The following is a 16,135-nucleotide window of genomic DNA, read 5'->3' as shown; positions in this document are numbered from 1 at the left end:
TTTGTAGGTTGGCATTACGAGTCGTAGCGGAGCTCCATCGCAGTCACCTCCCGGTGGGATACGCTGTTGTCGCAGGCTTCTTCGCAGTTTTACAAAAGCCCGGGACTAGCTCCACTAGCCAGAATTATTTTTCCCAGACCTCTTATGCCCCAGAATTATTTGCGGTGTTTTCATTTCTCCAATTCTTCTGTCTCCAGATATCTGCCTACAACAGCTTGGTGACACCTTTCAATCTCTCTGTATACTATACAAACGTAAAGCTCAATTCATGCTATTCATTCATTCTAACCACCTCGAAACTAGCAATTTGCACGTAGACGGTAGGGTTTCGAAAGTTTCAGCATCGAAGATAGATGTAAGTAAGGTAGCCGGGGTTAGGCCTGCCGATGTCCTTCAGCATTTTGTCGGCGACCTCACACAGATCCCAAGCTCCTTGGAGAAGGGATGCATGGTTTTTTCACCCGGCTTCGCCAATATTTGGTGGTCAAGTCAGCATAGCAGCTATGAGTAGGGAAAAATTCTGGCCTCAGCTGGGACTATGAAAGAACTCAGTACGAACTACCTTAATTGCCTAAGTACCCATACTAAATACCGAAGGGGACCAAACCTATGACGTTCAGGTTTGTTACTTCTTAGAATGATTGTGCAAGACACAGAGTAGTAACAGATCCTTTAACTTTACTTCCAAGACCTAAGTATACCCACAGCACAGTCTCACTGAGCGGCAAACGAAGCAAGCTAATAAGCAGATATCTTTCGTCTCTAAAGGCAGAATCCAATATCCCTTGAATAACAACCGCGCTCAATGACTTCTGGTCCCTTTAATACAGGGGTCGCTTGTAGCGTTGATAGAATATCCGTCGTAGATGATAAGACTGCCACCCTGCGGAGTGAGATTTGCCTTCCCGGTGTCCGGGTTCTTCGCAAGGGTGAAGTGTGTTTGAAAGCTACACATATGTTGAGTTTGTCAGTAGTCTGTATAAATAATTGAATGCGACCGGAGAGAGTACTCAGGACTTACTAAGTAGTTGCGCAGCTTGAGTCGATCGGGCGGCTTATCTCCAGAACCCCGGCAACCTCAAATGTCTTATCCGCTGGCGTTTCCGAAGATACGAAGGTTCGATTTGGGAAGTGCTATGTGTAGCATATCAGCCGACTTTCCATTCCACTGTCTGTAAGATGAAAATCCCGAGCAACCTACGTTCCATTGCACTGAGCCATCCGTGGGCAACATCGCTCCTCTGGCCCCCAGAATCTCTCTGTTGCCAATGTTCCTTGTTCCGAGGATGATCAAAGCACCGCCGGGCGCGAAGAAGTCGGTGGCGCGATCAGTTGCGAAAGGGTCCTCAAAAGCGCCGAGAAGTCTAAAGTGGAATCAACGACTCATCGGCACGTATGGATCGAAGAAGCACTTGGTCTGGCTTACTCTTTGTACCAAAGCTGGAATTCTGGCTCTACGCCACATGACGGCGCGTAGTCTCTCATGTCAATTGCGTGGGCCGCCTGCAGCACAATGCCAATGCTGTAAATGGTGTGAAACCGCATCCTGATATAATATTTGTTATCAATTTGATTCGGCAGAGAAGTGAAATCTACAATGGAAATAATTATGTTCTTATACTCACTCCAGCGACATCAATCGTGATATTGATGGAATGAAGTCTCATCGTTTCCTTGCAAAGCCAAGTAGATTGACTGCCTTGGCTCAATCTCCGGATTTGCGTTTCTCTTTTCCACGGACAGCCTGGATGACGAGATTAAACCCTCCCTCTTTTTCTTTGTCATCGTTTACTTTGCTCGGGTTGCTCAAAGGAGATTTGTGTCAGACCGAAACCGACTATGTGCTCGGTGAGGCGTGGTGAGGACGCCGGGTAAGTGGATGGAACTGAGACTAAGTTCAAACCATGAGACAGATCGCGCTAGATCGAATTAGGGAAACAATCAAGTCTTGGCAAGCGGGTCAGTGCTTCGAGCGGAAGCTCTTAATGTCCGCATAGTTCTGACGGATTTAGGTTGGACTTCCCGTCAACACCTTCTGATTTCCAATTGTTTTCCCAATGAAGACATCGACCAAAAGTCCGTGCCGTCCCTATACTCAGAGAGTCATGCCTAGTACGGGAAAAACTACACAAACCGGTAAATTCTTGCACGCGAGCATTGAATGATTACATGCGTCATGAACATGCGAGCTGGGTGGCTGACATGGGAACAAGTAGCAAAGGGACTCGCTTTTGTCGTCACCACGGCAAACGATTTGCCGACAGACAGAGACCGAAAGCTCATAAGGAGCCATGTCATGAGGTGCAAGAATACTCGGAAGCGGACGGAACCAAGATTGCAAATGCGGCAGATATCCCCAGTCATCATGGGGCTTCCATCCACAACGAATGGCCGTGATGGCGGCCTCCAGGAAGATGAAGCCGGATACGAGCTGCACAACGATGGCGACGTTACCGGCATACGACGACCTCTCCCATCTCCTCCCCCAGCTAGCATCTTTGCTTTCGTTAGTTTCCCCGAAGAAATCGACGTTAGTGCTCGTAACCTCCTTTGTACTTGTGAGTCTGATGCAACTCTTCTCGGCGCTATGTGCACTAACGGAATCCTCAGATTTCACCTATTTAAAGACTAATATATAAGTCGACCCACCCCCTTTTAGCCACCCCCCCCTTTTAGCCACCCTATTAAAACATAGTATTAAAATATCGCTATTAACTATACTTAATTAATTAACTATCTTCTATTATTATAATAATATAATTATTATTCTCCTTAAGTAATTCGACCCCTATAAATTAACTAGGACTAACTAAACGGTCGCTAAAGTCCTCTTAAGCTCTTTATATATCTTAAATATTTATAAACTTAGTATTTAAGTTTATTAATATATTCTTCTTTTTTTGTAGCTTTAATTAGTTAACTTTAGCTTTTAAAACTCGAATATAGTACTAAGATATTACTAAATAATAGGCCTACTCGCTAAATACTTTTTTTACTTTTTTAAATAGTAGTCGTTAAGTATTATAATCTAGACTAAGCTCTATAAATAACTTTAACTAATTATAGAGCTCGCTAGCCTTCTTAAGTATTAACTAGTCAATAATAAACGCCGCTAATACCTAGTTAATAGCTTTTTTAATATTATTAATTACTTACTTAGTATTTACGGTCTTTTTAATTAGTATAACTAAGTTAAGTAGGACTATTAAATTAATAAGTAGTCTAGCTATATTAGGGGGATATAGTCTAGTTACTTTCTACTTACTTCGTATATTTAACGACGTTAAGCTAACTAAACGAGCTTTTTAATAATAGCTTAAGAAGTACCGCTTTCTAACAATAATAAAATTATTTACTATATCCTCCTTACTAAGCTCCTTTTTATACTTAAACTTAATAAGTTTAAAAATAGCTATATCTAATAGCTAAAAGATATAAAAAGTATATAGTAATAAGAATAGTAAGTAAACGTTATTTTAATAATATTCTAATATAAATTTTATTATTATATAACTTTTATAGCTATTTAGAACTAATAATTAAAGCTTATTAAATATACTAAGCCCCCTAAGGGGGGGGGTCTTAGTTTATAATAAGAATACTATTTTTAACTACTTAAGGGTAGTCTTATTAGTTGTCTAGCTATTATCTATTATTATAAACTCCTAACTAATATAAGAGTTAAGTTTAAATAAAAACTACTACTATTATACCGACTTTCCTTTATATATAATTAGTAATTTAATAGCTCGACTATTAATAAAGATATACTCGATTATAAATACCTAAGTATGCGAACTAAGCTCTTTTTTTTATATTATTATAGTCTCTACTTTATCTAAAACTAAGCTATTAAATCCCTTACCCTCTAAAATACTAATCTTATTTATATTATATTTATTAGCCTATTTAATATCGCTAATCTTTAGTATATTAAGTAATTTAAACTATAACTTAATTATATTAGTAATAGCCCTATTTAAACGCCTCGAATCGATAGTATGACTTCTCTAGACCTTAATTAATAAGTTCCTTTTTAAAAAAGCGTCTATCTATCTCTTCTTAAGAAGATTTATATTCCCTTAGGATTTTAAAACTTACTTAGCGAATTTTATAAATTATTTATAAATTAATATAATACTTAAATTATACTAAATACGAACTTATTAAGTTAGCTAGTTTTTTTATTATAAAAAAAGCCTCTAGAGGTTTATAAATATTATTACCCTTATTTAGTAGCCTCTTTTATAATTATAAAGAGTTAACTTTAGAACTCTAAACTTAATTAAGGCCCGATTAACTAAGAGACCTCTTTTAATAGCCTTAAGAGCCCGAATAACTTTATTTTTAATATACAAGATTATTATATATTAATAAATAAGTATATAAAAAAGAATTATATTTAGACGATTTTTGTAATTATTATAGTAGTTTGAAAATCGTGGGTAGGGTTTTAATGCGGTGGCTGGGATAGAGAAATGGGGTGGCCAAAAGGGGGGGGTGGCCAAAAGGGGGTGGGTCGACTTACCCAATCGCCAAGTACTCTGCTTCCGATCCCACCGACATTTATTGGTTCCATTGGACCCAGCTCGATCTAGCCTATCTCCACGCCATCCTGTACACCACCTCGTTCTTCTTCGATGATCTGGCAGGGCGGAAGAGCGAAAGAACAAAATACCACTCATATCGAACTGTCAGCGAACTCAATAAACAGCTCAGCGATCCACAGACTGCCTTGACTGACTCCACAACGACGGTGGTCATGTTCATGCTCTTTATCACGGAGTGCTTTGGAGATATGGAGAGCGCCCACATGCATATGATGGGGCTGAAAAAAATCTTCGATCTTCGTGGGGGCCTGAAGTCGTACGAAGGAAAGCCTCTTCTCCAGGAAAAGATCCGCCGGTAAGCATTCAGCGCTCCATCTTGCCTTCCTTCTCCTTGACACGGCAGCGAAGTATAGGTACTAACAATCCCGAATGAAGAGCGGATTTAATTTACAGCATGTGTACCGGCTGTAAGCCAGTATACTGCCAAGGCATTTCGTCTTCTGCTTGTGATTTATCCAGTCAGGTCCGTCATTTCGAGCACTGGTCAATCGATCAGAGTTGCTTTTCCCGCTCGCGCGACCTGATTTATGGCCTTGACCGACAGCTGTACATCTGCGTGAAGAATGTCCAGATTCTTACACAGATGATCAACACAAGTCACAAGACAGGGGAAAAACTGGCGGACATGACTTTGGAGAAGTTCTTAACATCTATTCAGTCACATCTTCTCGTCCTTGACTTTTATGACGATGCTAGAGATTCTTTGGTGGAAGTTCTCAGACTTTCACTTCATGCCTACTTGACTACTGTTTTCTGGAGCTTTCCCGGCCTGAAAACTGAATATCCTCTTCTGGCCGTTCAGTTCCAAGAGGCTTGTCTGGCCTTTTCACCCACCACAGCCGAAGAAACCTTCTTGTTCGCCTGGGCCTTGATGGTAGGCGCCATCTCATTATTCCAAAATCGAGATCAAGAGTGGTTGTCAGAAATTCTCTACCCTCTAATACAGACCAGTCTTGGTACCTTGTGGCTTGAGGCGAAAGCCAGTCTGCGTCAAGTAATGTGGATAGAAAGTCTTCATGATAGCGGGGGAACGGAAGTTTTCAGGCGATATATTACCAGGAAGAATAGTGAGGCAGCCATCTCACTAAGACGGGTTTGATTGTGGTCTAGGCTATTAGTGCGCTACAATCGTTGTGGAAATTCATCATATGCCCCATAAGATGGGAATCCTTCCCGTTTCTGATCTTTGGTGCGTCTAAAAGGGTCACGTGCGGTCTTGTTTACTTTTACGATTCAGTTCGAAAATTGGATTGAGGAGCCTTTGTGATTCAGAAGTCTCCAGGCTGAAGCCTGAAGGTCGAGGAGATACGACTATTGAAGTAAATGTACCCCTAGCTTGCCACATTGTGAAACTTCTCGATTGGTCAAATCTTGCCGTGTCTCTTGAGCCATGTTTGCCCCTTCCTCAAAGATTGAGGTGTGTTTTGAAAAAGTCCGTCACATTAGCTACCGAGGGCGCAACGTACAGCTCCTGGTCATAGAAATCCATGTGGCGTCCACCAGGTACCAAAATCTTCACTGCGTTCGGATTGGAATCCTTGATCTTCTCGTAGATGTCATCAGTGCCCCAACGGCTATCGGCGTCCTCCCCGGCAATCAAGATCGTTGGTTGAGAAAGAAACTGGTCTGTGAGGTGCCAAGAGTCGAAACGATAAATAAGAGGGACAGAAGCGGGGTGCATACGGTTCTCGGACGTGTTGTAAAAGCCGCAAGGTGTGCGGTAATAGTCCCATGCGTCGACCAGGTCAGGGGGTGTGTCGGCTTGGGGAGGGTCGGGAACGTATTGGAGGTAGGTGATGTTGCCACCCCCGGCGATGTCTTGAATGACTTCCGCCGTGTACTCGACTGTAGCGTAAGCATCCGAAGTGTTCAGGGTGTTCAGCCAGCCCTGGCGATTCGTGTCGCCAATGTTGACCAGGCTGATTGCGGCTACCGCCTTGATTCGGTGGTCAGTGGCTGCCGCGGCGATTCCGTACCCGCCGCCAGCGCAGATCCCGAGAACCGTGATCGCGTCAGGATCAACGTAGTCTAAGGTCTGTAGGTAGTCCACAACAGAGGATACATCCGAGACCCTAGAGCCTGGGTCTTCTAGGTAGTGCGGGCTTCCCTCGGATTGTCCTTGGTAGAGTGCGTCAAAGGCAACGGAGACGAATCCCTGTTGAGACATGCGCTGAGCATAAAGGTTGGCAGTCTGCTCTTTGACTCCGCCGCCAGGGTGAACAACGACGAGGCCTGGAGCCAAAGATGAAGCGTTTTCCGGGCGGTGGAGCAGGCCAGCTAAGTGGAGGCTGCCTTTGGCGATGCTGATCAGAGACATGATTGAGGTTGCGTACGTGCAGTAGATGATTTGAGTAATGAATAGGATCTGTGAGAACTGTTATTTCTTGAGTGTTCAAAAGTAACATTGAGGGTCAGCTGGTTGTCAGTCTTAAGTACTTTTTCTCACAGATTGGCCAAGCCCGATACCCACGCAGTCCAGGTGGCTCAGATATTACTCTGTTGCCGCCAAAATGACAGCATCCGTCGCCTGTCTTATCGTCACCCTGGATGAGTTTGTTGCCAAGCATCCAGTCCACCTCTTGGCTTTGACCATGGATTAGACAATTGACTTTCGCCAGGCCTATAACTTTAGAAAGGGGGCATGGCGTCCGGTCGAGAGATTTGTCAGGACTTCGGACTCCACATGACATGACGACATAAGGCCTTACATCGGCATTTTACTGGAATCATGTCGCTGTAAGGTTATGCCTTTATATCTATGATTCACCTTACTTCCGATATGTCCGTAAAATCGTCTAAAGTCCACTGACTGAACGAAGTTTGCCTTGCTGGGACAAAAGCCGCACGCCCCTTGATTTCAAATTTCTTGGATTCAGATTATCTTATAATCTTCTGCAACTGCCATTCACTTCGTTGAACTCCGTCTTCAAAATCATACTCAGACCCAAAAGCACAATATTCATTCATAATAACCGATTCATCATGGCTCCTCTTGTTTGGCTCATTACGGGAAGCACCTCAGGCTTTGGCGCCGAGTTTGTCAAGGCACTCCTTGCTAAAGGAGATAAAGTCATTGCTACAGCTCGCGACACCTCGAAGATAGCCCACTTTCGTGAAGCCGGCGCGGCTGTACTGAAATTGGACCTCCTTGCCGACCAGGCCGAGTTCGACAAGGTGGCTGTCGGATTGGAAGTCCAATTCGACCGCGGCATACAGCCGACTGCGCAGGGGCCAATTAGGGGCCCTATTTACGATTATCGTAGCCAGCCCAACCTACGGTTAGAACCTCCTTTTTATTCCTACGACGTAGATATTCATATAATTTAATTAATCTCTTCGTTAACTACGGTTCGAACTAACTACCCTATAATAAGGATACTAATACTAATTAATAGTTAAATTCTATTATTATAAATTAGTAAAGTATTTTGTTATGTAAAAAAAACAACTTCTTAATACCGCACGGGATAAGAGATTTATACTAATTAATTTTATAAAAATAGATAAAAAAGGAGGCAATTTTTAAATACCGCACGGAATTAAGTAATCGTAGCCTTTTATTACTTATAAAAGGTCGACGTTTATTATATTAAACTACATTAATTAATAAAACTACTTAAGTAACTAGCCTTTTATTATCGCCCTAAGTAGCTTTTTTACTAAACGACTTTTCTATAGCCGGCCTATAATTAGAAATTAACTAGTTAAATTAGTAAAAGTACGGTATAAAAAAGTACTACGTAATTAAAAAAAGGGATCTTTAAACGTAAATATTCTTATTTAATAATAAAAGTAACCCTATAGGAGTTATTAAGCTAAGGGATTTATAGTATATAAAAAAGTTTATTATTATAAAGATCTTATAAATATAACCTTAAGCCCGCAATTTAAATAACCTCCTCGTAGCTCCCTTAACTACCCCCCGGGTATTACTTAAGAATATAATATAAGGGATAGTTTAATAAGGGAAGAGGGGATTTAGAGGTCCTAATAATATTAAGCTAAGAGTATTACGGATCTTAGAGATTAACCTAAGAAAAAAGCGGCTACCCTAAAGTAGTCTTATAACCTCTTATTAGAGTTATTATTAGCCTAAGAAAAGGTTAAAAAACGAGGATTTAAGGGGAAAAGAAAAGAATCCTTTAGAGGGCTACTAAAGGGCTTTTTTTTTATATTAGCTCCTAGTACGAGATTATTAATTTTAAAAAATTAATTAAAAAAGCTATTTAGAGATTATAGAGAGTATAAGGCTTAGGAGGTTAGAAATATATAAAATAGCGGGAATTAGTAACTAGTAAAAATCTCGAGATTAATTACTATATCTTTTTATAGTAATATAAACGTCTACTATTATTATTATTAAAAAGAACTACTAAAACTTACCCTTTTTTATTAAATAAAAAAGAGGATCTTAGTAAGTACGATAGCTAGCGATTTAAAAAGGTAATAGTAATTATTAAAAATAATAAAAACAAGAGTAGTAGCGAAATAGCGAAAAGAAGCGGGAATCTCCTAGACCCTAATAAATTTATTAAGTAGTAAAAGTACGGATTTATTATAACTAGCGCGCGGATTAAATATATCCTTATTAAAATTAAATATACTAGTAATTACTAATACGGGTATAAGCTAGAGTACGACCCTTAGCGAGTTAGGGTAAGGAAGAAGAGGACAAAACCCGATCCTAAATAGAATCCTAATCCCTTATAAATAAGTAAATATTAACCCGGATTATTAGGGGACGTAAATATATAAAATCGTAAATTAGCCTAACGGCGAGTAAATTAACGTAGTATTAATTTATTTAATTAAAGTTTATAAAAAAAAGGGGCTATAGGGGTAACCCCTATTTTATAAGATCGTAAACGACTTTAGTTACTAACTAGACGAATAGTTCGTAAGCATAAGCCTAGGAATTACAAAAGTAGTTAATAAATTCCTCTACGGGCGAGGGGTATTATTAATATAATTATAATTATAAAAGCTATACGAAATATTAATAGCGATAATTATAGAGGAGGAATTCGTATTATAGAACTAAGTATAGGTCGATAGAGCGTATAATTACTTTAATACATTTAGAAAAAGGGTAAACGACTTAGATTTCCTCTCTATAATTATTAATAGAAATTTATTATTATAAAAGGATATACCGGGGCAAAATATAATACTAGAAGTATAATAATTAATAATTCTGCCTATTTTAATTTATAACTCGTTACTATTATTAATATAAAATTCGGTACTAATTAGTTAATAAAAAAGGAGGTAGACGACCCGAAGTTATTAATAATACGTAGCGACGTAGGGATCGTATATAAATACTAAAAATCTAATAATAAATACGAGGTAATTTATAAACCTTAAAAAGATCTTCCTAAAACAGAAATTATACTCTAGGGGGAAGTATAAGGTTTTATAAAAAACCCTAACGATATTTTATAATTATTATAAAAAAGTCGGAATTAGATAATACTAGTACTATTTAGTAATTAATATCGTACTTATAAATAAAATCTCTAACTATTACTATAAAGCGGTATATAATTTTAATCGAAACGACTTTTTTAGTATAATTAACGCAATCCGAAGCTACTTCGAGACCTATAATAAGAACTTAGAGCTCCTATTTAAACTACGAGCGATTTTTTTTATATCTATAGCTAGGATAATAGAAGGTAAATTGCGAGTAGAGATCCTTAAAGAGCTTATTAATTAAATTAATAAGCTAGTAAAAACCTAGTTAAATAAGGGAATAAACGAGCGGAAAGTTAGATATTTTTATACCGTAGTTTAGTATATATTAGAAATAAAAATTACCTTATACTAAGTACTTAAAAACTACGAGACGCTCTATTTAAAGCTAAGATCTAGCTTTAATATTAAAATAAGAATGCTGCGCTAAACCTATTTCTAAGCGTACGACGGCCCTTATTAATAATATTAAGTCGATTAAACGTATAATAAGAAAAGAAAAGAGGCTAGATATAGTAATTATTAATAAAGAGGCCTAGATTCGTTAAATAAGTAAAGATTTAACTTATGGGTAGGGTAATAAAAAAAGTAATATTATATTTATAAAAAGGATAAATATTAATTAAGTAACTATTCTAAAGAAGAGCGTATTAAATCGTATAAATAATATAAAAAATTAAGGGTAGTAAATAATAAAACTAGCCCTCGTCGGTTTAACTAATTCCTCGTTATATATAAGGGTAGATCCGGGGGTATAGAACTTAGTAATAATAATTAAAGTAGTAGCCTAAAGTATATACCCCCTATAAGAGATTTAGAAAATAAAAAAGATCTTACCCCCTATATTAACGAATTAGATTATAACGAAATTAATAATATTAACTACTCTTTTTTTACCCCGTTAGCCTCTAGAGGATATACGAGGCTAAATAAATAAAGGGTAGTAAAAGCTCTTAATAAGTAAGCTTTTATTTATAAATAATAAGGGAAGGTCCCTTAGATAACGGATATAGAGGTAGCTAAAAGGGCGAATTTAATAGGGCCGAAGCCTATTTTCTTAATAATTAAGGAGAAGACGCTCTTTTTTTTAATATTTAAAAAAAAGGAATATAGTATTAAGTATATCTAGGGGTAGCTAGAGGGGTCCTTTTTATATTACTTAGATCCCTCGAATACTAAGCTTATATAAGTATTTTATATAAGTAAAAAGTACGGCCTAGACGATTTTTATAGGATTATCTTAGATACTAGGGTATTATAATAATTAACTAAAAGAAAAGGGTAATTTTAGGTACTATAGAAAATCGCGCTAATAACGCTTAATATATTAATAATAGGTATTATAAGGATTAGTTTCGGCCTAAGTAAGGAAATCGTTACCCTGGGTATAATAAAAATAGAGACGTACTTCGGAATAATAACTTTTTATATTTTACCCGTTAATACCCTATTCTTTTTATATTTAAAAGATATAGATCGACTAGGTATTATATTCGATAATACGAGGAATAAAATCTCTAGTAGTAAGTACTTCGAAATAGTTAAACGATAATAGGGGTATGCGTTTATAAAGCTTATTAATAATACGAAGTTAATTAATTACTTAACGAAAAGTGGGCTTAAAAGATTATACTAAAGATTTAAGTACCCGTTAGTTACGAGGCTATATAACTTCTTAAAGTAATTAGGTAATAATAATATTAAAATAGGGGCACTAGAATAGTTAATAAAAGTATATTATTAATATTAAATAAATGCGCAGAGCCTATATAAATTTAAATTTAAATTACGTAATAAGCTTAACTTTAACTAAGAAATCGTTGTCGATATCTTCTACTTAAATAGTTAGTTAGTACTATATATAATTAACGTAGCTATATCCTTCTAAGTAAGGCAATTCCTCCGGGATTTATAAATAAAAATAGTATAGGTAGCCCTACGAAAAAGCTAGATCGATATATACTAAGGACTACTAGACGGTATTAGAACTGACGCTAGTATTAGTTTTAAGTTAGTAAAATTTAGGGATAATGCGACGGCCTACGGTATATAGCTAAAAGTCGTACTTATTAAGGCGTACTATAGTATTAAAATAGTAGAGAGGGTATATTAGTAGTTAAAAAGGGCGTTTAGAATTATTAAAGAGGAAAATCCGGATTCTACCGATAATAAATACCTCTAAATAGTACTTAAATACTATAATAATACTATAGGGCCTAACGGACTTATACTAACGCTATTAGTATTTAGAGTATATTTAAGAACGACCTTAGCCTCGCTATTATTACTAAGCATAAGCTAACGAGCCTAAGTAATTAAAAAAGTAATACGGGTACTACGCGAAATAAGTATAAAAAAGTAAGTTAACGAGGTAATTACTATGCGTAATAGGCCCGATATAAAGGATAATTTAGATATATTACTAAATTCGGATATATAACTATAGCGCGAAATTACTTAATAGTAGGCTAGGCTATATAAGTTAATTTCCGTTAACGAGCGCTTTTATATAGTTATAAGAGATCGTAACTAGTTACTTAAAGTATTAATTATAGTAATTAAACTATACTATATAGATCCTAACGAAGTAATTTCTAATTTATAAAAAGAAAAAGAGCTAAGGGAAACTATATAACCCGCGGTAGAAGTATAGGAAATTATCCTTAATAAAATCGTTATAGTAATACTAATAAACGACGAGGAAAAGGAAATTACTAAAAGGGTACTAATACTATTAATAAGACGTTATAAAAAACTACGATAATAAGCCTTAACGTAGTAATTTATTACTAGCGACGAGGTAATTAATACTTTTTATATAATAAAAGAGAAAGCCGATTTTAAGCTAGTAATTAAACTACGTAAAGAAGGCGTAATTATAATTATTAAAAAGCCGTATAAGGGATTAGATCTTATCGAAGTAAATACTTTTTACGATCGAGGGGTCTATCGATTTATCCTATATAACTTAGAAAAATATATAAACCTTTATATATTTAAATTATAAATAGTTCGTAAGATTAAAGGGAAAAGAATACCCTAGCCGTATGAGAAGTCTAAATACGTAATTTAGGGGTATAATAATATTAAAAAAGCGACGCTACTTATATAATTACCTACTATATAGCGCTATAGCTAACGATTAATAATAGTACTAATAGTATTGCTTCGGAAGAAGGGATATGAGATTTAGAGCCGTAATATTACCTAGGCCTATACTTAATTAGCTATAGGGCTTATAAGGAAAATCCTAGCCTATTTACTAAAGAAAATAGCTAATAAGTACTTAGAAAGTACGATTATTAAAGTACTTAAGCTACTATATAAGCTCGTAGAATCGGGTACTTATTAGTAAGCTACTTATTACGATTTTTATATTAATTAATTATTAATAATTACTTCTATATACGACCCGTGCTTATTAGTTACGGAGTACGAAGGCGACTAATTTAGGATTATTAAAATATAAACCGACGATATATTAAGCTTATTTAATATTAACTTTATAAAAAAAGAGGATAAGGAGCTTTAAAAAGCGGGCTTTGTAACGAAGCTAAAAGAGGTCCTTATAATAAATACCCCCCTAGTATTTAATAGTAGGATTTTTATAATTAAAAAGGAAACTATTATTTTTTAATAAAAGGGGTAGGGCGAAAAGATTAACCTCGTTAATCTAAATATAACCGATATTAAAAAGTAATATAAGGCTAAGCTTACGTAAGAGGTATATATTATAAGTATTTATTAGCCCGAGGCGACTTTTAACTATGCTAGGGTAGTATAAACTATAGATTTAACTAAATAAAACGTCGAGGTACTTAATAAGCGGCTTAAGTAATAATAAACGAATCTCGATCGAGGCCTCGTTTATTACCTAATCGACTTTATAATTAATAAGCTCTACGTCTTTATTAATAGGTTATTTACGAATAATAATAACTTTATTTTATAATTAGGGTATATTATTATCCTAGCTAACGAGAGTATAAGCGAGAGCAAATTTATTATATATAGTAATATAATCTATTACTTATTAACTAAAAGTAAGTGGGTAATAAGAAGTATATTAGCGTTAGAGGTTTATAGTATAGTTAATAACGTTAACCTCTCCTATGCAATTTTAATAACGCTAAAAAAAATTACCGATCGAATTAGCCTTTTACCTATTCTAACGGTTATTTATACCGATTCCTACTTACTATACGAATACCTTATTAAATTAGAAATAACAAAGGAAAAGAGGCTTATAATTAATATTATAGCCCTTAAGTAATCGTACAAAAGGCGCGAGATACTTAAGATTTATTAAATTAATAATAAAGATAACCTTATAAACGCTTTTATAAAAGTAGTACTAAATAAGGGATTAGAGTAATTCGTAAGTAATAAAAAAGCTATTATATAAATAAAGGGATAGGTTATATAAAAAGAGTAGAAAAAAGGGGGAGGGGAGACGACTTAGTAAACGGGCCCAAGGTTAAATTATACCTCTAACCATAGCGGTTAAATTAATAAAAAAAAGAGAAAATTAGTATTAAATTAAAAGTCTAATTTAACCGCGGTATATAGCCGACTATATAGGGGCTAATTAGGGGCCCTATTTACGATTATTATAGCTAGCCTAACCTACGGTTAGAACCTCCTTTTTATACCTACGACGTAGATATTCATATAATTCAATTAATCTCTTCGTTAACTACGGTTCGAACTAACTACCCTGTAATAGGGATACTAACAGTGGCCCAGGACAGCCTCAGCATCTACGGCAGTGTTGATGTGCTAGTCAACAATGCAGGCTACTCCCACTTTGGAACCATCGAGGACGACAGGCTAGTTGCGCTCACTTGACTCATCGCTTCTTGATCCTTATTGAAGGTACGTGTACCTGATCCATGAAATATTAGCCAGGAAGATTGGAACAAAGTCTTTCAGACGCACCTTTTTGGACCACTTGGTACCACTCGAGCCTTCTTACCTCATTTTCGAGCACGCAAATCTGGGACATTTGTCTTCATAGGATCTACCGCCGCGTGGGGAGGTATTCCTACGCTAGGGGCGTATTGCGCTTCTAAAAGCGCCTTGAGAGGTATTCCCCCCGGCTCTCCAAAGAAAAGTGTGAATGGCGGGATGAGGAACTTTCTTGACTAACGTCCCCTGAAATCAGGTGCTGTTGAGGCCCTTAATCTTGAGGTTGCACCATTGGGGCTCAAGACACTTCTCGTAGAGCCAGGTTTCTTCCGCACCGAACTGCTCAACGCCAACAACACTGTCTATGTTGAGACGAAGAACCCGGACTACAAGCCTATTGTTGATCCGCTCTATGCCCAATTTAAGGGAGCTCATCAACAGCAACCTGGAGATCCCGCCAAGGCAGTTTCTCGCATCATTGACACGGTCGGATCCAGAGGAAGTGCTCAGGGGCGACCCTTACCTGTCAGCCTTGCCCTTGGACCGGACGCAGTTTCTCAGTTGACCAAGAAGTGTGCTGACACAATTAAACTGGTGGATGACTGGAAGGAGGTTTCTTCTGATACTTTGCTATAGATCTGCCCCTGATTGGAATGGTCGCACTCGCAAGAGGGGTTCAGAACTCAAGACAGTTTTTGAGATGTGCGATATCAATAAACTCAGTGATCTACCTTGCAAGGTAGTCGAACACGGATCCCGCCCAAGATGTATATTCTTCTTGCGGGGTAAGATCCATGATTGAGATGTATGGGAGGTGCTCTGAAACCTCGGTTGATCAGGATAGCCGGAATCCGTCAAAGCTCATCACGTTTTGGACAGCACTCATTGTTGCTACCCTGACTATCGATATTAGTTTTAGTACGATTGCAAATTCCTACGCTATTCAGACGTATAATCTTTCCCACTGGAAATACGTGCTGTCACAGAAGCAGAATGCGGTTGATCTAGTTCAGGCTTGCACCAAATCAGAGGGGTCCAGAAGTGGTCAGAAACTCAAAACTTTTGCAGGAGCTACATGTAGGCAGTACTGGTCTATTGTAAAGGTGAATTGAGTTGAGCAGAGCTCTTCAACGAGCAATCTT

The 16,135-nt window shown here is 37.1% G+C and overlaps 4 protein-coding genes across 4 annotated transcripts; 2 read left to right on the top strand and 2 right to left on the bottom strand.

Moving 5' to 3' along the window:
• Positions 1–802: 802 nt before the first annotated feature.
• Positions 803–1,636, bottom strand: CLUP02_00153 (uncharacterized protein; the record flags this gene model as incomplete). The annotated part of the gene is made up of 5 exons (XM_049279205.1): positions 803–947; positions 1,022–1,134; positions 1,202–1,364; positions 1,427–1,546; positions 1,626–1,636. The coding sequence occupies 5 exons, from the start codon at positions 1,634–1,636 to the stop codon at positions 803–805; spliced, it is 552 nt and encodes a 183-aa protein (XP_049135162.1).
• A 729-nt stretch (positions 1,637–2,365) lies between these two features.
• On the top strand, positions 2,366–5,709 carry CLUP02_00152 (uncharacterized protein; the record flags this gene model as incomplete). The annotated part of the gene is made up of 3 exons (XM_049279204.1): positions 2,366–2,530; positions 4,541–4,905; positions 5,004–5,709. The coding sequence occupies 3 exons, from the start codon at positions 2,366–2,368 to the stop codon at positions 5,707–5,709; spliced, it is 1,236 nt and encodes a 411-aa protein (XP_049135161.1).
• Positions 5,710–6,015: 306 nt separating this feature from the next.
• Positions 6,016–6,927, bottom strand: CLUP02_00151 (X-Pro dipeptidyl-peptidase protein; the record flags this gene model as incomplete). The annotated part of the gene is made up of 1 exon (XM_049279203.1): positions 6,016–6,927. One exon carries the CDS (start codon positions 6,925–6,927, stop codon positions 6,016–6,018), a length of 912 nt encoding a protein of 303 aa, XP_049135160.1.
• A 665-nt stretch (positions 6,928–7,592) lies between these two features.
• Positions 7,593–16,105, top strand: CLUP02_00150 (retinol dehydrogenase; the record flags this gene model as incomplete). Its single annotated transcript, XM_049279202.1, has 6 exons — positions 7,593–7,784; positions 14,832–14,918; positions 14,994–15,123; positions 15,250–15,565; positions 15,630–15,778; positions 15,873–16,105. 6 exons carry the CDS (start codon positions 7,593–7,595, stop codon positions 16,103–16,105), a joined length of 1,107 nt encoding a protein of 368 aa, XP_049135159.1.
• Positions 16,106–16,135: the final 30 nt, after the last annotated feature.

Source organism: Colletotrichum lupini, chromosome 1 (assembly GCF_023278565.1).
Source record: "Colletotrichum lupini chromosome 1, complete sequence".
Lineage (NCBI taxonomy): Eukaryota > Fungi > Ascomycota > Sordariomycetes > Glomerellales > Glomerellaceae > Colletotrichum > Colletotrichum lupini.
The sequence above is the reverse complement of the archived record's forward strand: the minus strand, read 5'-3'. Positions and strand labels throughout refer to the sequence as shown.